Genomic DNA, 24316 nt, shown 5'->3' on the forward strand with positions numbered 1-24316 from the left:
CAGCCACCGATATTCTCCACATATCCCACAAGAAGGGGGTCTACCATGGTTTCGACATAAAGCAGATCTTTGGGCAAAACCAGCTATACAAATTAAGTTTAATCCTCCACTAAACAAGCTAGCTCCTCTACAAACATCATTGCACTTAGGCTATTTTGAAATTTATTATGAATTCTAAATCAGAGCATCCATAATGCATTTCACTCTGGCAGCTGCATTTTTCTGACAGCTCTTTTCACCATGAATTCAGTGTGCTCAGAATGTATAGATATTATCTTCCTCCATGTTCCAACAAATAGAAAACCGTTTTTTGCATTGTGATGTGATGTGTAGGGTGGACATATATGATCAGTTATAATAAGACATCTGTATTTTTTCCGCAGTGTCTGAAATTCAGAGAAGTTCCTTAAGCAAAACCAAAGCCTTGAGAATACTAGCAGAATTTTTCTGACTCTGTCTAATCATAAATAAATCTCCCCTAAGTTAATATAAAGAAGATTTGCAACAGCAGCATTCAAGAGACTTTTTTTCAAGAAACAGAAATGATGAATTTCCCTTGAGAATCCAGAATTAGTCAAATGGTTCTTTAGATAACATGCTGTTTGTTTTACTTGACTAGAGGTACATACAGGATGATCTGTCAGCTTGTCTTTAAATAGGGAAAGTGTAATTTACCTGTGGAGAAACCTGTCATTACCACCTCGAAGCCTCCTCAGCTTTCATGGCTTAAACTAGACAAGAGAATTTGTCACTTGGACTGAAAAGAAGATCAGAAAGATGAGATGAAAGCATTACAATGAAGATAATCCAATTACTGTAATTAAGGAATCATCACATACCAGTTCCTCGGTAAACAAGATAGTTTATTTTCACTTTAGATCCTTTGAAATCTTTCCATTGTAGCCTTTCACATGTACAAAAACTGACACTGTTTAGATTTTGCTCTTTTCCCCAACACTCCCCAACATTTTTTTACAAAATTACCCTACCAAAAAACCTAAAAGTTCAGTTCCACCGAAATAAACACATATATATATATATATATGTACAGAAACATGCACTTTTGCATATTTATATACATTTGTGGAAAATGTGTACCTTCCTCTAAATCAGATCATAAACCTTGAGATGTATACACTGATGATTAACATTTCTATTCAGCACTCAGTTTGAATAAAAAGTACAAAAATATACTACGAATATATAGAGAAAGGCAATGCCTTATTGTCTCGGTGAGGTTCCCAAAGGAAGAAGGTGGTTCGGCAGTCCCCCAAAATAAAATAACTACATGAAAACAATAGCCTTTACTGCGAGTTGAACATTTTCATATTTTCTTTAACATAAAGAAAAGGCCTGCATGGAAATGTCAATCCTCTGTCCGCATCTGTCTGAACTGGTATGGGTCTGGATTAGTGCTGAGCATAGTACTGCTTATCCTGGAAGAAGGGGGTGAGTAGCTGCATCTCTCACATTTTAAGAAATGAGTATATGTAGGAAATGTTTGTATTCTTAAATATGGATTACATACCTGTTTGCATTCTTACAGATGCATCATACAAAGGCGGTCTAAAACAAAAATCAATCATCTCCAGTGAAATTTTCACCAGTTTCGAAAACATCCTTAGCCCATTGAGACATTCTAGTTAAGGCTATAGTCTGCACTTGAGGGGAAACCAGTGTTCTGCATTGCATGGGGAGTCTACAAAAGTAGAAAAAGCTCAAAACTTCAAAAATTAACTTTCCAAGAAAGAGGTCAAAAAGGATAGTAATGGGAAGATACTGCACTTACTTTTATTCTCACTTTTCTCCGTGTCTTTGATTTCAGCCCTAGCTAGAACACTTGAACAAGATTTATTTTGCCATAGACAAAACAAGTGGCCTCTTGTAAAGCAAACCTCAGAAGCTGGAAACAGTATTTCTATCACTTTCTCATCATAGTTTTGGAAAGAGATGTCATGGTTCTGGAAGTATGTAGCAAAACACTCTTTCATATGGTAATACTTTGATGCAGGTACTGTCAACAGTAAGGGCCCGAACAGACAGGCCAAAATGAAGCTACTTCAGGTCACTTTGGAGGTATGCTGTTTAAATGATGCATGCGTCCTAACAGGCCATAAGCCGCACCAAAGCCACACTCCATTCCCAAGGACTGGAGCGCAGCTTTGATGCTAATTCTGGCCTCTTGAGATGCGTGTGTCATTTAAACAGCATACCTCCAAAGTGACCCAAAGCAGCTTTATTTTGGCCTGTCTGTTCAGGCCCTGAGTCCCTGTACTGTATTATAATGTACCTTTTGTATTGATTGCAGGTGCAACTCAGCATCTTGGGCTAACAAGTGTAGTAATGATGTTGTCACTGTTGACAGCATTTAAATCTGCATATGTCCTTCTACCATAAGGATTAACTCTGAATACCTAACAGTTTAATTAGCCTAGCATATTATTTATTTTAATACAGATATGCCTTGCCTTATCAACATATTAACTATTTTTAAAAACTCAGATATTTCATTTAACTATAGCATCAAGCAATTTAATTTCTTTGCACTTACTTCTCCAAACACATACAGTACATGTGTTGCAGAACACACGATTAATGCAGAGGTAGAGAAGAAAAGTTGATTTCAACTATAATTGCCCTTGAATATGCTTTGAATGCCTGCATCTAACATATAACTGAACCTGTTTCACACCATTCACTGTTTTGGAGGTATGATTTTAACATTCAAGCCATCGTAAGAACTTGGAAGAGTGGTTTCCATTTTTCCATTCTTTTCATAACATATAGTTTGGGTAATTTCAGCCACAGAATCCAAAAGAGTTTGCTATAATATTTTAAAACAATTACAAATAATAAATCATAATATCCTGCTGCTAGACTGAAGTGCTGATTTTAACTGCTGGTAAAATGCATTCAGATGGTCCTTCTGAGCTGGCCACTCCAAAATACAGCGAGACTTGAACATTGCTCTTCTCAAACAAAGTGCATTATTCAATTTGTAATCTGGAATATCATCTCGAAAAATTAATATAATGGCATCCCGACTTTGTTCAATGGCTTGCTGTATGGCATGATGTACTTTGAACCTGAAGGAAAAACAAAGAGACTAAGATCTGTTTTGGTACATACAATATTTTGCTTACATGTAGATATTTTCAGACTCAGACATTTATGTCTCTCTGCATAATCCATTGGCTCATGAGCTGGAACCCTGAAAAGAAATCACAGTTTGACACCACTTTAATTGTGATGGCTTCATCTTACAAAAACCGGAGTTTTGTAGTTTTGTGAGGCACCAGCACTCACCTTGCTAAACTACAAATCCCAGGATTCCATAGGATGGGGTTGCATCATTTAAAGTGGTATCAAACTGCCTTATTTCTACAGTGTGCGTGCACCTATTTTAAGCCTTTTAAACCTATTTTAATGTTTTGATATGATTGCTTAATGTGGGTTTTTTAAAATAATAATACAGTACCTACGACTCCTTAACAATGATCATTGGCAGTGATCAATGAACTTAAAAGGTTAAAATTAGTTTTACTTTAGCGAAGATATGCCCCTCCCCCCCAAAAAAAAACCCAAGAAGCAATTATTGGAATATTTTTAACTTACCTTTTGCACCAAGGATCTTTCAAGAGATGCTCAGTTACAACAAATATAATCTTCCTGCTCCTCCTTATACTATCAACAACAGCTTCAAATTCAGATGTTCCAGCTTCAAAATCCCGTTCCTCTAAACAAAACCTAATTACCGGTTCATTATTTTCTTCAAGAGAAATAAAGTTCTTAGACACCCAGTTCTTATCCTTTTTGGAATGAATGATGTAGGCATCATAATCAAACCACTGCTGTGGCCTGTCTATTTCTCTATGGCCAAGGACTCTGTTAACAGTCACACTCCAAAGAAATTGTATTCTCCATCCTTGAAAGTGGATGAGTAGGACTACCGAGATGAAGAACAATATTGAAGTAGTGCTCACAATGTAGACCAATTCAAAGGGGGCACTATCACACGGAGAGGTATCAAACTGGGCTACCAAATTACTGTGGTATTTAGAGGGGGTGTTGCATCGATAATTATTCAGTCCTGGGATAAATGTTTTGCTGCCATTAAGCCAGTTAACAAACCAAGCTATACCATCGCAAGTACAATCAAATGGGTTGAACCCCATATTTAGTTCTTTCAAATGTGTGAAAACCTTACTGAACACTTTTTCATCAACAGCTGTGATGAGGTTCTTCTCAAGGAACAGAGAGGTCAGAGAAGTCAGGTCATCAAACACAAACTCTGGAAGCAGATTCAAATTATTGACTCGCAGATTCAAGCTTCTTAGCTGAGATAAGCCTTGGAAAGCCATCCTTGGAACCTCATCAAAACCATTTGATTCCAGGTCAAGCAGCCGCAGGTTTCGAAGACCTTTTAAGAAGAGAATGGGGCCCCCTGGGTTGACATGCTTCCAAAGTCGAGCGAAATTATTATGCTGCATATCAAGTATTTCAAGCTGGTGGAGTCCACCAAAAACATCATCTCTCATGTTGGCAATATTATTGTTACCAATATCCAGGATTGTCAAATTATTTAATTTACGGAATGGTGAGGGAGAGATGTTGAGATTACTGCAACCTACCTTTCTCAGCCTCAACTTTCTAAGGCTAGGAATGGAACTGAAAGATTCACTTGTCAAATTCACCTGATTATTGTAAGATAGATAGAGAGTCTCGATATTATTAAGACCTTGGAATTCCTGACCTGTGAGTTTCTGTTTAATGTAATTAAAACCTAAATCCAGAGTTTTAAGATGCCCAAGCCAAGCAAAGGCCCTAGGCTTGATAGAAGAAATTCCAGTTTTCGTAAGGTTAAGAAACTGCAGTGAAGAATTGGCAAGTGATGAAAATGTTGTACTTGTTATTGAAATTATACTACATTGGCTTAAACTCAAGTTTTTCAAATTATCTAAACCTTTAAATGTATTTGGAGTAATCTCTAGAAATTTATTACCATCCATAATAAGATCCTTTAAATGTTTCAGCCATTGGAAAGCAGAGTCAATTTTTCTGATATCAGAGTATCCCAGATTCAGATAATTCACATTGGACAATCCATTGAGGGAATGAGAAAACAGGCGTGTAATATTATTATTCATTAGATTTAAATCCTCTAAATTTGAAAGATACACAAGAGAGTCATTTTCAATCACAGACAAGCCATTATTAGATAGATCTAAAATGGTGAGGTTTGTATTATGCATTCCATTGAAGGTCGAGCTGGAAATTTGTGAAAGCTGAACCTGGCTCATGGAGAGATGCTGAATTCTTGTACCAGATAATTCGGAAGCAAGTTTCTCTGTACCATCTTGACCCAGTGGAACCTTGTTCATGATAAGACCATATAAATTTCCAATAGCACGGAAACAGCCTGAGTAAAACTAGAAAGACAAACAAATACATTTTTAACAATTGTTGCAAGTACTTCTTGACACTTTTGGCTAGAGACGAGAGATTTGGTGGGGAGATCTAGTAATTTTAAAGACAAGAGTACAACGGCATAGCATTGCTTCTATCAGATCATTCTTTACAGCAGCCTCCTCCAACTGAGTACTGCCCAAGTGTGTTGGTTTACAGCTCTTATCATTTCTAACCATAAAGTCTACCAACACCATGGAAGGGGGCCACGTTGTGGTAGGCTTCCCTAAGTCATTGTAATGCCAGGCACTGGTGAATGGCAACTCAGCCACCACCTGAAGCAGTGGTGAAGCTTTGTAAAACTGGGCAGTGGGAAGATGCCCCAGTACTACACTAATCTGCCTTATGTAGAGTAAAAGAATGTGTTGGATCCAGACCTAAGTATACACGAGGGAGCTGGCAGAAGCTAAAAAGTTCCTGTCCCTTCCTCCTCCTAGTAGAACATCCCTATAGTCCTCCAAGGATCAGGGTCTGGGGCCATGATTAATGGAATGGTCTGTAGCTAGGGTTGCCATCCCTGAGGGCCTCGAAACCGGGAAAAAATGTAGGACGTGGTTTTAAAATGTAGGACTTTTTTTTTTTTTCATTTCCTTGCCAGGAAATTTTTAAAAAAAGGTCCTACATTTTAAAACCTTGTCCAAGGCCTCCCTGGGGCCTGGGAGACAACGTCCCCCGAACCCCAGGGAAGGCTTGGAGGACGCCGCTTCCGAGGCCTCCCTGGAGCCTGGGAGACAACGTCCCCCGAGCAGCAGCCGAGGAGGAAGGGGGGAGGAGGAGAAAAAGGAAAGGGAAGGAGAAAGAAGAAAAGGAGGAGAAAGAAGAATAGGGAACAATATAAAAGGAGGAGGAGGAGGAGGAGGGGAAGTAAAGAAAAAAGGGGAAGAAAAATAAGAAGAGGAGGGGAATAGAAAGAAAAGGAGGGGAAGAAAACAAAGAGAAGGAGGAGGAGGAAAAAGAAGAAAAAGAGAACAAAAAATAGAGGAAGGGGAAGGAAGAGAGATAGCTTGCCGGCAAGGCTCTTTTCTGCCCTCGGCCCGCGCCAGGGACCAAAGAGGAGGCACTCCTCCTCTTGAGGCTGGCTGGCCAATGGGGAGAGTGGAGCTGGAACAGCCCCACCTCCTGCTAACAGTCACAGGCTCCTGCAGCAGGGGAGGGCTGTCCAGCCATTGGCCAGCTAGCTTGAAGGGCAGGAGCTCCTGCAAAAGCACACAGGGCCAGGGCAAAAAGGCTGCAGCAGCAGCCGCAGCAGCAATGGCGGTGGCGGCTGCAGAACAGCCGCGGTTCTTGCGGCGGCGGCGGCGGCGGCGGCGGCAACCAGCTTAACCCGGGCCAAAGAGCCAAACCGTGCCGTGCCAAGGGGCCAAAAATCGGGTTTGTCACGCCCCCAGGGGGGTTATGGCAACCCTATAGGCGGCTTTGCAGACAGAGAATAAGAATCAGTATTATAAAATGACCACTTATGCCATTTCCTAGAGTCTGATACAAAGCCTGGTAATGATATTTTTTATCATCGTCATCTATTCATTTTATATCTCACCTTTCTCCCAGCATGGGATTCAAGGTGGCTTATAACCCTTTAAAAACACAGTACAACTAAATAACTGTTAATACAAAAGTTAAAACACAATTAAACCAGTTTTCCATTTAAAAACACAGAAACATAAGTTAAAAGCAGTTTTTAAAACTAAGGGCCGGAGCAGACCAGCCTGAAAAGCTGGCTTCTGCATGGCGTGGCCTAATTGGGCCTCATATAACAATTGTGTTCGTACTTTGGCCATAAAGAGTTTAATTGCAGCAGGAATAAACTGTGCTCCTTTGGTGAAGAAATAATTTGAATAGCAATAGTTGTTCTTTGTGCATTCCGAATGACATAATTTGAATGAGCATTTCTATTTCCTGAAGCTTGGAATAAAATCCCCAAATATTTAAAGATTTTAACCTGCTCAATTGGCTGCCCTTCCAGCATCCAACCTCTCTGTTTGGGTGCTGGTTTCATGCACAGATTTGGCTGCCTGAATCCCAAAGGGCCTCACCAGAGGGTCTCCCTCCAGCGCAGCTCCCCCATAACTTGCCTTGAAGCCAAGATCCTGCCCAGAACACACACACACACCCTGCAAAGAGTGAGGAAGGGGCTAAAGGCGAAGGCTCAGCTCCCATGCTTCCCAAAGACTTTGACCTGCTGGCTGGAAATCCACCCAAAGGCACTGAGAAGAATTGCCCATCTGTCCTGGGCGGGGGTGGAGAGCAGCTTGGAGGGTGCCTTCCTGCTTGGCAAAATGAGGGTCAGACTGCATGACCTTCCCTACTTGAGGGTTCTTACTGGTTGTTTACACTGTCTCTCCCAGAGTATCAGCATCCTAACCAAAGCTCAGCTAAATGGATAAAAAAACATCAGGTTTCTGAAAGGACTGTGTGGGGCATGACACTGTTATTGTGTTTTTCAAATTCAGTATCCAAACATTCTTTAAAAACTGCTCTAGTATTGGGGAAAAAATTCCATTGCAGTCAAGTGGTTATTGTTGTTGCTATTCATTTTCAGAGACAACCTGGCATCATAGTCTGAGTTTTGGACTACAACTCTGAAGACCAGGCTTTAAATCCTGACTCTGCCAGGGAAACCTATTGGGTGACCTTGACAGAGTCACACTTTCTAAGCCCCAAAAATCTCCTGATAGGGTCCCTGAGAATCACCATAAGTCTGAAATGACCTGAAGGCACACAACAACAGTCATTTTCCTCTGAGATGGGAAGCAAAGAGAGCTTACACATATTAAAACAAATGCAGATGAAGAAAAGAGAGAACACATCACAGCTGGAAGTTTAAAATTTCTTGTTTTGCCACAGACCAATCAGGAATCCAATGTGGGGGGAAAGGACTGAAGCACAATTTTGAAATCCAATCAGCATCAGATCTGCACAAGACAAAATTGATGAGTCCACCAAAGCTTATGCCAGAGACTTCTTTTTCTGTTTTGTCTTAAAAGTGCCACAAGATTCCTTTACAGTGGACCCTTGTTATATGCTGGGGTTTGGTTCCAAGATCCCCCATGTATAACAAAATCTGTGTATGCTCAAGTCCCATTAAATATAATGACATAGCAAAATGGTGTCCCTTATTTAAAAAATGGAAAATCAAGGTTTGATATTTGATATTTATACTTTTTTTGAACATTTTCAAACCGTGGATGCTTGAATTTGTGTATAAAAAATCTGTGTATAAGAAGGGCCGACTGTATACAGGTTTAAAAGTAACAGCAACAAAATGGAAGAACTAAATCATGTATATTTTGCATCTGTTTCTCAGTCTGACATAACCATTGTTGCTATTGTTGTTGTTGCATCCATATTACAGGATTTTCTTGGCAAGATTTCTTCAGAAGTAGTTTTGCCAGTGCCTCCCTCGGAGGCTAAAAGAACGTGACCTATCTAAGATTACTCAGTGGGTTTCCAGGGTCATAGTCTAATGCTTAAATCACTACACCACACTGGCTCTTTCTTGAGGCTTTATTGTTTTTTGTGGTGTGCCTTCAGGTTCTTTCCAACTTATGGCAACCATAAGGCTGATGGGATTTTCTTAGCAAGATCTGTTTAGAGGAAGTTTGCCCTTGCCTTCTCCTGAGGCTGAGAGCAGCCAAGCCCACCCAGTGGGGTTAATGGCAGAGTGGGGAATCAAACTGTGGTCTCCAGAGTCCTACACTCAGACCACTATACCAAACTGGCTCCCATTCCCAGGTGTGAAATAATTGCAGACTTTTGTTGTTGTTGTTGTTGTTTGTGTGTGTGTGTCTTCAAGTCATGACTGACTTATGGCAACTCTAAGGCAACCTTATCACGGGGTTTTCTTGCCAAGTTTCTTCAGAGGGGATTTGCCATCCTCCGAGGCTGGGAGTGTGTGACTTTACTTGGCTGCAAATTGTACATCCCCTGGAATATATCACCTAATATGTTTGCAGTCGCTCCCTCCCAACACTTTCTCATCCCCACCCCCCAAAAAACATTTCATAGCTGAGAGTTGGAAAGAAATTTTAAAGCAGCATTTAAATCTGGACTTTTTTTTTAAGTAAATGACCCATATGCAATGTGGTGCCTTGTCCTCCATTCTGGTTATGACATCTGATCACCCTGCTCAAGGCTCCTCCGCTGCTTGGCTTTCTCCCGAGAAAGAGCAGGGCAGAGGAGGATGAGGATGGAATTAATACTAATAATATTAATCATTAATAATTATTAATAGCATTGTAGTTAAATAAATTAGTAATTAATACTTATTCATTAGTAATAAATTAGTAATTTATTATCATAATTAATCAAAACCTATCCACAGCCGAAGAAGTTCAGCAATTTTAATTTTGGCCCCTGCCTACTTCCAAGTTGTGCAGGCCTGCTCCAAGACATAAGACTTTCTTTCCCCAAGATTTTTTTTAAAAATAATATTTTTAAAATCCAAATACAATGGATAATTGGCATACGTTGTCAAAGCATTATCAGCATGTTTCTGCTCAGCACCCTTCCTATGTTTCTTCCATGGACAAATAGATGGAAATGGGATTGCACCCACTGGGCCTGTTCCCTCAAGCACAGGTTTGTCCAAGCAAAAGGAATCCTAACTGCACAGACTCTTTCCCCCATACCTCCACCACCACCTTGCCTTTCAGAGCAGGGTGGAAGAATACTTAACAACCCCATTCCCCTTTGTTGAGAAGTAACTTTCATATATATTATATATCTATAAATTAATTTCATTGGGAGTACTTGTGAAAATTTCAGGATAGCAACCAACAACAAAGTCATTGACATTATGCACTTAAGGAACAAGAACAAAGAAAGATGAATAATTGCAGATCTTACTGCTTTGCACTCACTATGGCAATGTTGTGAAATCTACATTAATCGAAACATTGGCCAGAAACTACTAGAAATTTACATTCATATCTCTTGCACATCCACATAGGAAGGCAATTCTGTGAAAGCAATGTTGCCTTTAGTATAAATTGGCACTCAGTCATACAGAAAAGGACATAATGATTCCATTAATATTTCTTCATCTGAAAAGAACTTCATTAACAACACATGCCAGTATTATGGCCTGCTATACTTCTCAGTTCAAATTAAAGTATAGTCCAAACCCCATAACCGTACTGTGTATAAGTCCAAACTGTTAACAGCAAACACTATTTTCCAACAGATGATGACCATAAAATTGCACTGGAGGACCTCAAGATTCCTAAAGAGACAGTGAAGTGAAACCGCACTAACCAATCCTGTGGATACGGGGGTCAGAATATACATCTATTTACCATGACTGCTAGCCTGGTTATAAACTGCTTACCTCTTTTACAGGGTTTGCTGACAAGTCCAGCTTGTTTAGTGAGGAGTTACTAAGAAAGTATAGATCTTCTTTCTTTAATTCAGTAATTTTGTTCTGAGATGCCACAAGCTCCTGCAAACTCTCTAATTGTGGCTGGGATCCCAGTTTTATAGAGCTTAGTTTATTATGAGAAACATCCAGGAACTGCAAATTCTAAATAAATAAATAAAAAGATAGGGGAAAGGTCACAAATTGCATGCATTTTAAGTTGCATTTTTAGAGTAGTTACAATGGCACACAGAGTTACTGGAATGGGCTTGCAAAACCTTTCAGATTATATCAGATTTGGTCAGTTAGTGGAATGATGTATGATATGTTGCTTCTAGTGGTTAGGCCTTCTTAAAGTCAATACAGCTAATTAGCTAATCACAAATTAGACTTTATAGCTAACATTACTAGTTGTACTACTATTATTGTTTCGATAATGCTGATGAATAACTGTACCAAATAACAAAGGGGAGGCAAAAGGAATACTTGGTAAGAATTTTGTTACCCTTTAATAAAAGTGTGGCACATTTAATAGAAATAAGAGTCTGTGCCAACACACACACACACACACACACACTGTCTCCAACATCACTTTGAGATTTGGCCTTCAGGTTGAATAGCCTAATTATCCTTATCTGTCCATGAGTGTGAAGTGGCAAAGGGTCTCAGATCATTTGGGCTGAAAGAAATAATTTTTCTTAATTAAAATGGTGTGGGAGGTTTGGGATTCTTGGGGGTTGGGACTCACAAACCGATGTTCCAGGGGTCACCTGAGGCCTGTAAGCCACATTTTCCTTAATCTTCGGGCCCATACAGACAGGCCAAAATAAAGCTGCTTCGGGTCACTTTGGAGGTATCCTGTTTAAATGATCAATGCATCTGAAGAGGCCAGAAGCCGCGCTCCAGTCATAAGGACTGGAGCACAGCTTTGGTGCAGCTTCTGGACTCTTAAGATGTATGTGTCATTTAAACAGCATACCTCCAAAGTGATCAGAAGCAGTTTTATTTTGGCCTGTCTGTGTGAGCCCTTGATATATACTTCCCACAATGATTTGACTATGCCCATTCTTAACATTATCTGCAAACAGTGGATACTCATGCAAACAGTCAGGCAAATTAAGGTATGAATACTGTCTATTACACGTTTCTTTCTCATTTGTTTTACAGCACCCTTTTTGGAGGCCCACACATACACCATCTTCTGAAGAATCGCACATTGGCAGGAAATAGAGAGCAGGGCCAAGTAGATAATCATAGACTCATAGAATAATAGAGTTATAAGTCCTCTCTGTAGATAGAGAGGAACCCTGGATCAGAGCAATTGTTTTGCAATGCAAAATCTGGATCCAGCTATGCCACCAACTACACTCACCCACAAAATAGCAAGCAAAAATCACAGCACTTACCTTCAGATTTTTGAAAGGCTCATTTTTCACATCCAGTATGTTGGATCCCAAATTAAGCTCCTTCAGACTGATACAAGAGGTAAAGACATTGCTTGGAAAGACATGCAACTGATTATGTTCCAGTTTCAAAACTTTTAACAAAGGCAAAGTCAAACACAGCTCTGGCTGTAGTTTAGAAATAGTGTTGAATCCTGCATCTAAGTAGATGAGTTGATTATACTTGGTAAGGTTTGCAGTTGGCAGTGTTCTGAGCTGGTTATGAGAAATATCCAAAGCTGTTATATTGCTCGGGAGATCAGAGGGAATCTGAGTTAACTTTAAATGACTACAGTCTGCCCTCTCCTCTATAATTTTACAAGCATTCACTGCTGATCCACAATGAACACAGATGATCAAAACGATCAAAGGCACATATATCCAGCCATGAAAAATCATCTTCACTTTCCTGGGATGGAGGGGAGAGAAGGGAAATAAATGTACAAAGCTCCAGACATGAATGACAGGTATAAATAAAAACTTAACTTTATAATACTGAAACCTAACTGAATGTTACAATATTAAAACAGGATTAAAGGCAGTTTTTAAAATACAATATATCAATATAATAGTAGTATTATAATAGTAGTAGTAGTAGTAGTAGTAACAACAATAGCTTCCATAGTCCTTAACAGACAGTCAGATTCCCCAAAGCCTCTTGTACTGAAAGAAAGAGAAACAGAATAAAAATATTTACTTTGAAAAAGGACAGTGGACACTCCTTTTTGCAGATTTAACCATCTATGGATTTAACCATCTGCAGAAGGCAAGCCCTCTTATCCCAAATGGCAGCATATGCATATGCACATTGTGCCACCTGAGGTCCCACATTTTTGGGAATCCATGGGGGGGGGTCCAGAACAGATTCCTCGTGGATACCAAGGTCCAAATGTATGTACAAAACAAAACAAAAGAAAAAGAAAAACACAGGTTTCTGAACACATCTATGAGCATCTCTGTGAGTTCTGTTGCTCACATGTGTCAGCACTGTGAATAAAGATGGAGTTGATGATGCAGATGCATTTGAAGCATGTTCAAGACATACATAGGTTTATCCCGGTTCATCTCGGGTCTATTTGTATTGATTATTCACACAGCCAACAATGTGAATTATTTAGGAAAACGCGGGGAGGGGGGAACAAGATTGATTATCCCAGGTTAAGTGAGGGAGCTGGCATCAGATGCATTCAAAATGCATGTGGATGGCAAAATTCAACCCACATTCTACTGGGATTATTGTCATCATCTAAATAACCCCTTGGATATCTCTCATACATAGAGTCACCATAAATCTAAGTTGACTTGGCAATAATTAACAATAATAAAAGTGTGTAGGTGTGAAGACAACAGGCAGATTAGTACCTTGGCAATAGCTAATGAGAGTGAAGCCAAGGAAAGGTGGGGACTCCTCCCTGGAGTGAGTCTAGAAGAGGGATGAACAGGTTTGAAAATGGTTGATGTTTAGTGTGCCCTGAGTAGTGAAGAGCCATTGCAGCTAGAATAGGCATCTGTGAGGGCAGTTAGAAAGCATTTTAGATACCCAAGAAAGAGACAAACAGTGTCCTTAATTGTAGTATGTTTGGTGACTAATGGAGTCACAGATAACCAGAAGGATTATAAGATACAAAAGTTTAATAAAGGTTCTGTGGGAATTTAGTCTGTGGGGAAACATATACAGTATAAAGCTATAAAGAAACAATAACAAAGACAAGCTAAAGAAACTCTTAAACTGTGTAACTAATAAAGTATTTATACACTGTATCCATTATGAATACCATCTACTCAGATACTGTATTCAGCCTGACTTGTAAATAGATTTCTGACTTTGTTTCAACAAGCAGAAGTACATTAAAATGCTACCAGCACTGAGAAAAGTATTTTGGGTTTGGTACACATTAGATAGTGGGTGTGTGGCTGTCAAAGAATAGTTGGTGCCAAGCTGGAGCAAAAAAATGGAACCCACAGGGCTGGCATCTAAAGAGAGTTATAGTGCAGGAGACACTTAAGGGATTCCCAAGTTCAAGTCTCGCAGTAAAGAATTGATGGGATAGTGGCGATCACCTTCATATAATTGGTGGCAGTGCTGAGATTAAAAAGACACATTGGGCTGCCATCTGAGTAGTTGGGTGGGTGAGTCTCACTTTCACATATTGGTGGCAACGGTGGCACACAGTGAAAAGAAGTGAATGGTTTTAAGAAATGTTGGCAGTGCCACATTGTCACTGTCACAGCAGCTTCAATATGAATCAGATTGAACATGCCAGCACAGGAGGTTTAAACTATTTTTATCCACCACCATCCCCTTTGGGCCAGGCACAGGGCAAGGGAGAGCTATTCATTCGAACATCATTTGTGCACTGATTAGCACCTTCCTGCGTTAACTGCTCATAGCAGGAACCACTGGGATCGAAGTCTCAGTATCACTTCCCTGATTCCACATTGCCCTTTGTAGCTGATATACACTCCTTGGGACTAGGAGAAGGTCAAAGAATGTGGAATATCCCACTCCAAATGGGAAGAATGACATATGTCCCTAAAGCCGCACCTGCACTGCAGCAATAATTCAGTTTGATCCTGCTTTAACTGCCATGGTTCAGTGCCATGGAATCCTGGGATTTATAGGTTTTTGTGGCACCAGAGCTCTCTGATAGAGAAGGCTAAATAGCTCACAGAATTAAAGTTCCTAGCATCCCATAGCATTGAGACATGGCAGTTAAGGTAAGATCAAATTGGATTATTTTTGCAGTGTGGATGCAGACTTAAATGCAGGAAGTTAGCAAGTGCAATGAGAATATAATTATATAGGGAATTGCTGCAGATCAATACAATGGTGGTACAGAGAAGGTGGATGGGATATGCTGTCAGATCTCTGGATGATATGCATACATCTGACTAAAAACCAACCAACCAAATAAATCTGACTCCAAGTTATATAACAATGGCAGCGAGAAAACCCTACCTCCTTCAATAATATTTCTGAAAGAAAGAAAACTTGGGGTAACTGGGGAAGGGGGATTATTGTTTGGAAGGAGTGTAAGCTCGATTCAGTTTTATTAAAGGTAAAGATAAAGATATTCCCTGTTGACAAGGTTGTCAAGTCATGTTCAACCATAGGGGACAGTGCTCATCTCCATTACTAACCCGAAGAGCCAGCGTTGTCAGAGACTACTCTGTGATCATGTGGCCAGCATGATTGCACAGAACACTGTTTACCTTCCCACCAAACGTGGGACCTATTTATCTACTTGCATAGAATCATAGAATCGTAGAGTTGGAAGAGACCAAAGAGCCATCCAGTCCAATCCCTTGCCATGCAGGAACTCACAATCAAAGCATCCCCAACAGATGGCCATCCAGCCTCTGCTAAAAGACCTCTAAGAAAGGAGACTCCACTATACTCCGAGAGAGTGTGTTCCACTGTCAAACAGCTCTTACTGTCAGGAAGTAAGCTAATGTTAAGGTGGAATCTTTTTTGCTTTAGTTTGCATCCATTGTTATATATTCTTGTCTCTGGAGCAGCAGAAAACAAGCTCGCTCCATCCTCAATGTGACCCCCCCTCCTTCAAGTACTTAAACAGGGCTATCATATCTTTACCTGTAGGTATCCATAGGGAGAGGCAGGATATAAATAATAATAATAATAATAATAATAATAATAATAATAATAATAATAATAGTTGTTGTTGTTAACATACCCAGCTCCCTAAGCCGTTCCTCATAGGGCATGGTTTCCAGGCCCTTCACCATTTTGGTGGCCCTTCTTTGGACACGCTCCAATTTACAACATTCTTTTTAAACTGTGGTGCCCAGAACTGAACACAGTATTCCAGGTGGGGCCTGACCAAAGCAGAATAGAGTGACACTATTACTTGCCTTGATCTAGATATTATACTTCTGTTGATGCAGCCTAAAATAGCATTGGTCTTTTTAGCTGCCGCATCACACTGTTGATTCATGTTCAACTTGTGGTGTACTAGGACTCCTAGATCCCTTTCACACATAGTCTCCTTAAGCCAGGTGTCCCCCATCCTACATCTATGCATTTCATTTTTTCTACCTAAGTGTCTAGTATCTTACATTTCTCCCTGATGAAGTTCATTTTGTTAGTTTTGGCCCTGCTTTCTAATCTATTAAGGTCATTTTGAATTTTGATCCTGTCCTCTGGGGTTTTAGCTACTCCTCCTAATTTGGTGTCATCTGCAAATTTGATAAGCATAACTTCTATTCCTTCAGCCAAGTAATCGATAAAGATTTTGAATAGCACTGGGCCCAGGACAGACCCCTGTGGCAACCCACTGGTCACTTCTTTCCAGGATGAAAAGGAGCCATTGCTAAGCATCCTTTGGGCTCGGCCGGTCAGCGAATTATAAATCCACCTAACAGTTTCATTTCTAGCCCACATTTTACTAGCTCGTTTGCAAGAATATCATGGTGGACTTTGTCCAAGACCTTACTGGAAACCAGATACACTATATCTATATTTGCAGGCTTTCGAACAGCTACGTTGGCAGAAGCTGGGACTAGTGACAGGAGCTCACCCCATCATGTGGTGCATCATGCGGTGCGCACTTGTGTGAGAAACACAAGTGCCAACCTGCCAATCTTGCCATCAACAGAATCAGCATCTTAACCACTTGAGCTACTGTATCCCCAGTTTTATTATTCAGTTTTATTACTCAGAACAATTTTCTAGTCTTAGAATGTATTTATTCTAAGTGCACGCCTTTTGCACCAGATTCCATGGGATGGATCTTGAGGTTCAAGTAAACAAAGAAGATTCTGCTAGCATGAAGTCTGCCAACCCCTGAAGTATAGTTTTGAAACCTGAGAAACACAAGTCCCGTGTTTCTGGAATATAAACTGGAGTATAACATTTTATTGAAACAAATCCCATATAAAATGGACCATAATATTTTGTTGCTGCCTCATTAAATCCTAGATATTTTTATCTCTCAACTAGCCCAATTTACCAAAGACAGTTCCTACCATATGGCATCTATCCTTCATAAATCACTGTCCCTATTTTATCTGGGAGGGAGGGTCCTTTGCAACAACTTGACACTCTGTAGCCTATATCCTGTTAATCCTGACTAGAGAAGGCCTACTCAATCAATGGGATTTACCTAGGAATTGGACTTGTGTGTGGATGTTGTTGCTTTCAAGTCATTTCTGACTTATAGCAAACCTAAGGCAAACCTTAGGTTTTCTTGGCAAGATTTGTTCAAAGGAGGTTTGTTACTGCCTTCCCTTGAGGCTGTGAGTATGTGGCTTGCCCAAAGTCACCCAGTGGGTTTACATGGCTGAGCAGAGTGGTAGTCCAACACTCAAACTACTATGCCACACTGGCTCTCAGTATTGTATTTTAATATTTTATCCTATTGAAATAGTTGTAAATGTTTTATTCTGTTTGGAAACACCATGTACATGGATGGCACAATATAAATAAACAACAATAATAGTAAGTCAAATTGAACATAGTCTGAAAAATCCACCAAAAAAAAAACCCCTATGTGGCCGTGTTCTGGAACAATTTATTCCTGATGTTTCACCAGTATCTGTGGCTAGCATCTTCAGAGAATGATGACATGGAGGTGTGTGGGGTATATACGCTGTGTGACCCTTGGTTGAGAGGAAATGATCTGCATGTTACACAGTATATATACCCCACACACCTCCATGCCACCATTCTCTGAAGGTGCTAGCCACAAATGCTAGCAAAACATCAGGAATAAATTATTCCAGAACACGGCCACATAGCCTGAAAAAAACACAAAGAACTAAGGATGCTGGGTGTGAAAGCCATAGACTTCACGTCAAATTGAACCGTTTGGTAAAGTGGTCTGAGCACAGGACTAGGACTCTGGAGATTGGGGTTCAGTTCCTCATTCAGCCATGGAGACCCACTGGGTGACCTTGTCTGAGTCACACCATCTCAGCCTCAGAAATTCCCATGATAGGGATCACTGCAAGTTGCAAATGACCTGAAGGCACACAACAATAACAACAACAACAACAACAACAACAAATTCTAGTATGAATTAACCAACAGGATTCCAAATACAGCCAGCAAAGTTGTGCGCCACAGTTTTAATACATTTGAAAAGAAAGCACTGATTTTGCAGTACATTTCTCTTACTCAGGAATACATGGGTAAGGGATCTGAATTTGGAACAAGGGGCAAGGACTCTAGTTTCCATAAACTTTACAAAGGAATAGAATCATAGAATAATTTTGCTGGAACCCGTAGCATTGAGCCAGGGCAGTCAAAATAGTGTCTGGCAGGCTGGGTCCGCACTAGAGCAACAATCCAGTTTGACACCTCTTTAACTGCCCCTGAGGGCTGAATGCAATGGAATTCTGGGAAGTGTCCTTTTGTGAGGCAGAGAGAGAGCTCTGGGGCCACAAACCCTCCCAGTTCCCCTGGTGTCAAGGTCCTGCAGTGGGGATGGCTGCAAGGTGAAGACTCACCTGCTTGGAAGCAGTGCTGGGCCCAAAATAGTTCAGGTAAAGTTTCCAGGGGAGTGGTGGTTCTTTGCTCCCAGCCTCTCCAAGCCTTAAAACGAGGGAAATTGTAAGGGCTGCTCTCCTTTTGGGGCAGGAAGCAAGAAGAGAGCTGGGCTGGCCCTTGCCTTGGCAAGGCAACACAGCCCAAGGCAGCCAGCTGTCTAGCTGGCATTTCTGCCCACTCCTCCTGCTTTGCCTCCTGCCCGCCTCTTGGGCAGTCCTAGCTGACTCCAGGCAAAAGCCTTGGCTCTGGCCCACTTCCTCTTGGCCCTGAAGGCATCTGCACTGGAGAAAGAGTGCACTTGTTGGACCCCACTTTCAGGGCTGTAGCGCCATCCTATGGCACCCTGGGGCTCTGTAGCTTTTACAAGGGACTTTAGCCTCCCCTGCCCCAAAGGGCTGGTGCCTCTCAAAGCTACCAATCCAATGCTGAAGGATGGAAAACTGGTTTTAAGGAGGAGGAGGAAGAAATGAAGAGTATTGGGAAAAGTGTATAAGAATAGGCATGATTTCAGTCACTGGTCCCCCCAAACTGTGCTCTTTAAGGGATTTTTTTTCTCCCTGGACTTCAGCTCCCAGAATCCCAGACTATTGACCAACATGGCAGAGGCATCTGGGAGCTGAAGTCCAATGAAATCTCTTAAAAGGCACAGTTTAATGAACAGTGGTCCCCAAACTGTGCCCTTTAAGACATTTCTTTGGACTTCAGCTCCCAGAAGCCTCAGCCATGTAGGCCAGTAGTCTGGGATTCTGGGAGCTGGTCCAAAACCCCTTAAAAAGCACAGTTTGGGGACCAGTGGTTTAAGTGAAAGGAAGGAAGGAAGGAAGGTCCAAAACACACTGCAGAAATAATCCAGTTTGAGACCGCTTGAACTGCCCTGGCTCAGTGCTATGGAATCCTGGGAACTGTAGTTTGTTGTGGCACCAGAGATATCTCTGACAGAGAAGGCTCAATGTCTCACAAAACTACAGTTCCCAGAACTCCCTAGCATTGAGCCAGGGCAGTTCAAGCGGTCTCAAACTGGATTAATTCTGCAGTGTGTTTTGGACCAAAAAGAAAAGAAAGAAAGATGTGAGATGAACAGAGGGGAAAGAGGATGAGTGGCCCTTTTAAGAGGGTGCAGGGATGGTTATCTAAATGTCAGTGAGTCTGAATATGGATGGGATACATGTATGATTAGGTAAAATATGTTTCTCTATTTGTTATGGGGACTTGGGAAGTCACACTCTCTCAGCCTCAAGTGATGGCAGTGGCAACTGGCAAAGCCCCTCTGAAGACATTTGCCAAGGAAACCCCCTAATAGTTTCACCTTAGAGTTGGCATAAAGGACTTGGAAACAAGCAGCAGCGACATCGAATAATTTGTATTTGCAAACTGTATTGAATTGGTGCTTTTAGAATCAATAAAAATTTCTTTAAAAAACAAAACAAAACTATACATCCCAGGATTCTGTAAGATGGAACTAGGGCAGTTAAAGTGGTGTCAAAAGGGCGTTGTTTCTACATTGCAGATGCACCCAGGGAATATGAAGCCTGGGACTGGGAGTCAATCCCAAGTAGAAATAAGTTTTTGGATGGTGGATGAGTGAACAGTGATGTAAATGGCTTTGATTCAAGGGGCCATATTTGGTGGAGAGTAGAAATAGGGCTAGAAATAAATACTGTACACAGATTAATACAAAACATTACTGGGTAGATAAACAGTAGTTCAGTACTGTATAACCATATAGCGGGGACACAAAACTATTCCATTTATTTCCTCCTCCCCTCGTTCTGTTAAAAGTACGCATGCATACAGTTCATTTTTACTGTGAGGAGTAAAAGTAGAATAATTAATACACATACACACCACACACACAGTCACCGCAGTGACATCTAGAGTTGCCAGTTCAGGATCATCCCAGTCCTGAACCAAAACCTGAGACCTCAAAACAGTTTCTGCTCATATCATTAAGTGTTATATCTGCTTCTAGCCAAAAGGCAGATGCAGAGTAGACCAGAGGGTGAGCCCAGGCACCACAGCAACAAATGGCAGGAGGAAACTAAACAAGGAGATACACACCTTGGAGCAACAAATCAACTCTAAACTGGATATTTGCATCCAGCCCTTTCATTTTATCTGGAGTTGAGTCCACCAAAACAAGGATCTGCGCCGTCACACTCCATCATCTTCTGACTATAAATTATCCATGAATACTGGAAAATCAAAACCAAGCCATGAAATCTGTCAACCCTACACATAACTTTAAAATCCATAAAGATGTTTCAAATACCTACACACAGATGAAATATCAAAAGATTAACACATGGGATGTAAACTGCAGTTAGAATGGTGAAAACGTTTTGTGAGGAGCAGCAAAAAGAACTCATTTTCTGAAAGGCTGCTGAGGACTGGAGAAACAAAAATAAATCAAACCTTATCCTACTTTGCTCTTCATTCAGTTAGAGAGTACTTTTCCACATGCTGCTAGCAAGTTTGACCTCACCAAAATTAGACATGTTATACAGTACATGAATCAGGTAAAAAATAATAATACAGTACATTGTTTCCCCAAACCCCTCAAACAAATCTCACAACATGCTTCTCACAATTAGGTAACCTGAGGTCCATGCCAAAAATCAAATACTATCAGAATTCTTTACAGAATCTGTGCTTTAACATACTGCTCATTTTAATTATTATATATACACACACATACACACACACACAATATATATATATATTCTTATGTGCCTTCAAGGCTGCATCTTCACTGCAGAAAAAATCCAGGTTGACCCCACTTTAATTGTCGTGGCTCAATGCTATGAAATTCTGGGATTTATAGTTTTGTGAAACATTTAGCCTTCTATGTCAGAGTGCTCTGGTGCCACAATGAACAATTCCCAGAATGCCATAGCATTGAGCAGTGGTGTCAACCTGGATTATTTCTGCAGTCTGGATGCAACCAAGCCAATTCCAATTTACAGCAATGCTATCATAGAGCTTTCTTGGGAAGATTTATCCAGAGTGAGTGACTTGCCCAAGGTGGCAATAACAGTGGGTTTCCATAGCTGAGTAAGGATTCAAACCCTGGTTTTGCTGAGTCCCTGGGCAACACTCAAACCACTGCACTGTGCAGGCTCCTCCCACACACACACACACACACACACACTTAAGAGCCATTAACTACAATTCTGTGTCTTAAAATGTTGAACAGAAATTATCTAAGGATAAAAGATATAAATGTTAGCGAATCAAGTAGACTTGGAATGTCAAAATGTAATTAGCTGAGGCTTTTAGCAATTTCATATACTACTGGGAAGGCATATAGGTTTGAAACACGTTAGAATTTATAGAAATGGCTAAAAGTAATATGAGATGTATTACTATACTACTGTATAATATGTGTAAGCATAAAAGATGCAATGATGGATATAAATAAATAAATAGAAATGATGTAAGGGCCCATGCACCAAGTCAAAGGATCGGTGTAATCAGAGTTTTCAAAGAATCAGGAAATCCTTGAGTGATTCTTGCCTGGGTTTTACCTTACTGTTTAGTTGAAGGTGAGCCACTTTCTCAGTCTCAGACCTATAGACTGAGCCACTGTCATCTGCAATATCGAAGTAAATGTGGTGTTGAGAAAGCAAGACCATATCCATGTGGTACTGCATTGTCAGGCTAGTATTCCATGTATACTGAATGGCCATGTGACTTCTTTTAAAGTTAAAACACTTCTATTTGAAAGAGCTGCCAGAGGACAGTCCTCTTTTTGAAAGCCTAGTTAGATTTAAAAAGTAAAGAACTATAAGGAGAAAGATTGAGGATTTTGAAACTGCCACCCAGAATTAGTATTTAGGCTTAAATCCAATTGCTACTCCTAACCAGATCGGACCCAATTAATCAGTTTTTGAATGATAAATTAACACTTACACAAATCTCATCAATTCAGTAAGATCACTCTAGCTGGGACTTTCAAAGAATTAGGCCCTAAATAGTGGATTCAGTAGGTTATCTTGTCACAGTCTCCTCCACGCTTTTAATTTTGCATCTCTTATACAGTCAGCCTTACGTATCCACTGATTCCCATCTTGAAAATATTATATATATATATATATATATATATATATATATATATATATATAAACTCAAAGCTTGATTTTGCCATTTTATATAAGTGACACCACTTTACTATGTCAGTATAGTTAATGGGACTTGTGTGGCCATGGATTTTGCAATCCACTGGGGGTCCTGGGACCAAACCCCAGCAGATACCAAAAGCCCACTATATTAATTTGTTTTTCTTATGTGCTGTCAAGTCATATTTGACTTATTGCAACCCTATGGATGGATGGGAAAGATCCAAGAAAGGCTAAAATGACTAAACCAAGGCTCTTGTACTTTTGACATATCATGAAATGACATGACTTGTTGGGAAAGATAATAATGCTCACCAAAAGGCAATAAGGAAAGAGGAAGATTGCTCTACAGACCAATTTAACACAATCAAGGAATCCATGGCCTGCATTTGCAAGAGATGAGTAGGGCTGTTAATAACATGTAACTGCATGGGCAATTTTATGCAAACTGATTCTTTTCGAGTGGTGTTTAAGTGACTGTCCAGATTTGCAGTAGCTGAATGCCCAATTTAAAAAATAATTCAGCATGTAGAGATCAAAATGGCTAAGTTTTTCTCAGCATTCTGTTAAAATTATATTAATTAATACTAGAGAGCCTGTGGTTTGAAGCATTGAACTACAACTCTGGAGATCAGAGTTTAATTCCCTGCTCGACCATAGGAACCCACTGGGTGAGTCTTGGATGAGTCACACTTTAAGGTTGAGTCTTGAATGAGTCACACACAAAGTAGCAGTATTTGTGAAGTATTACTAATCAGTAGGAATTACAAGCAATTGCATGTTGAGTCTCCCTTATCTGGAATTCTGAAATCCAAAATATTGCAAAAATCCATAATTGTCCCAATGGCTGGCTGAGAGAGTGACACTTTTGATTTCTGTGGTTCAATGTACACAGATTTTGTTTCATGCACAAAATTATTTTAAAAATAATGTGTATAAAGTTATCTTCTAGTTACCATACCATAATATCAACTAAGAATTCTAGACGGATACTAATTTGCCAGTGATGTTTTCTCTTGAGTTTAATAAACCTGAACTAAAGTGTATGTATTTCAGATGTTTCTAGATGGATTTCAGGTAAATTTTACAGTCTTTACTATTATTGTCGCTTGTTAGATGTTTGCCATCAGTTCTGTACAGTTGGGGAAGCTGTTTGGATCCCATCTCCAGAGAAATGTAGGTGTAAGTTCAAGCAATAAATAAATGTTTGGGTCCTGATCCGAAGGATGTATAAATACATATTAACAAGTGGGGAGGGGTATTAGTACTTAAGGACGTTGAATGTTAGATATACCATGTCCAATATGTTCTGTCTTTTTGTTATTATGGAAGATGGTGGGTCCCCCCCCCCCCCGGCCTTTGTACATTATGTATTGTTAAAAATTATTATTATTATTATTATTATTATTATTATTATTATTATTATTATTAT

General features: G+C 40.2%; 1 protein-coding gene across 4 annotated transcripts in view; it reads right to left on the minus strand.

The window, feature by feature from the left end:
- Positions 1-2211: 2211 nt before the first annotated feature.
- Positions 2212-24316, minus strand: part of TLR3 (toll like receptor 3) — a 78129-nt gene continuing 56024 nt past the window's right edge. For 2 of the 4 annotated variants that reach the window (XM_042470623.1, XM_042470621.1), the window contains exons 2-5: positions 12226-12670; positions 10793-10984; positions 3616-5429; positions 2212-3086 (exon numbers count right to left, since the gene is read on the minus strand). In XM_042470623.1, coding sequence (XP_042326557.1) covers positions 2858-3086; positions 3616-5429; positions 10793-10984; positions 12226-12660 — 2670 coding nt within the window. In that variant the 5' untranslated portion in view covers positions 12661-12670 and the 3' untranslated portion in view covers positions 2212-2857. Of the gene's footprint in view, positions 3087-3615; positions 5430-10792; positions 10985-12225; positions 12671-18729; positions 18939-24316 lie in introns of those variants that run through there. The other 2 variants (XM_042470624.1, XM_042470622.1) reach the window with 2 other exon arrangements.

The sequence above is a fragment of the Sceloporus undulatus genome, chromosome 5 (genome assembly GCF_019175285.1).
Source record: "Sceloporus undulatus isolate JIND9_A2432 ecotype Alabama chromosome 5, SceUnd_v1.1, whole genome shotgun sequence".
Taxonomy (NCBI): Eukaryota; Metazoa; Chordata; class Lepidosauria; order Squamata; family Phrynosomatidae; genus Sceloporus; species Sceloporus undulatus.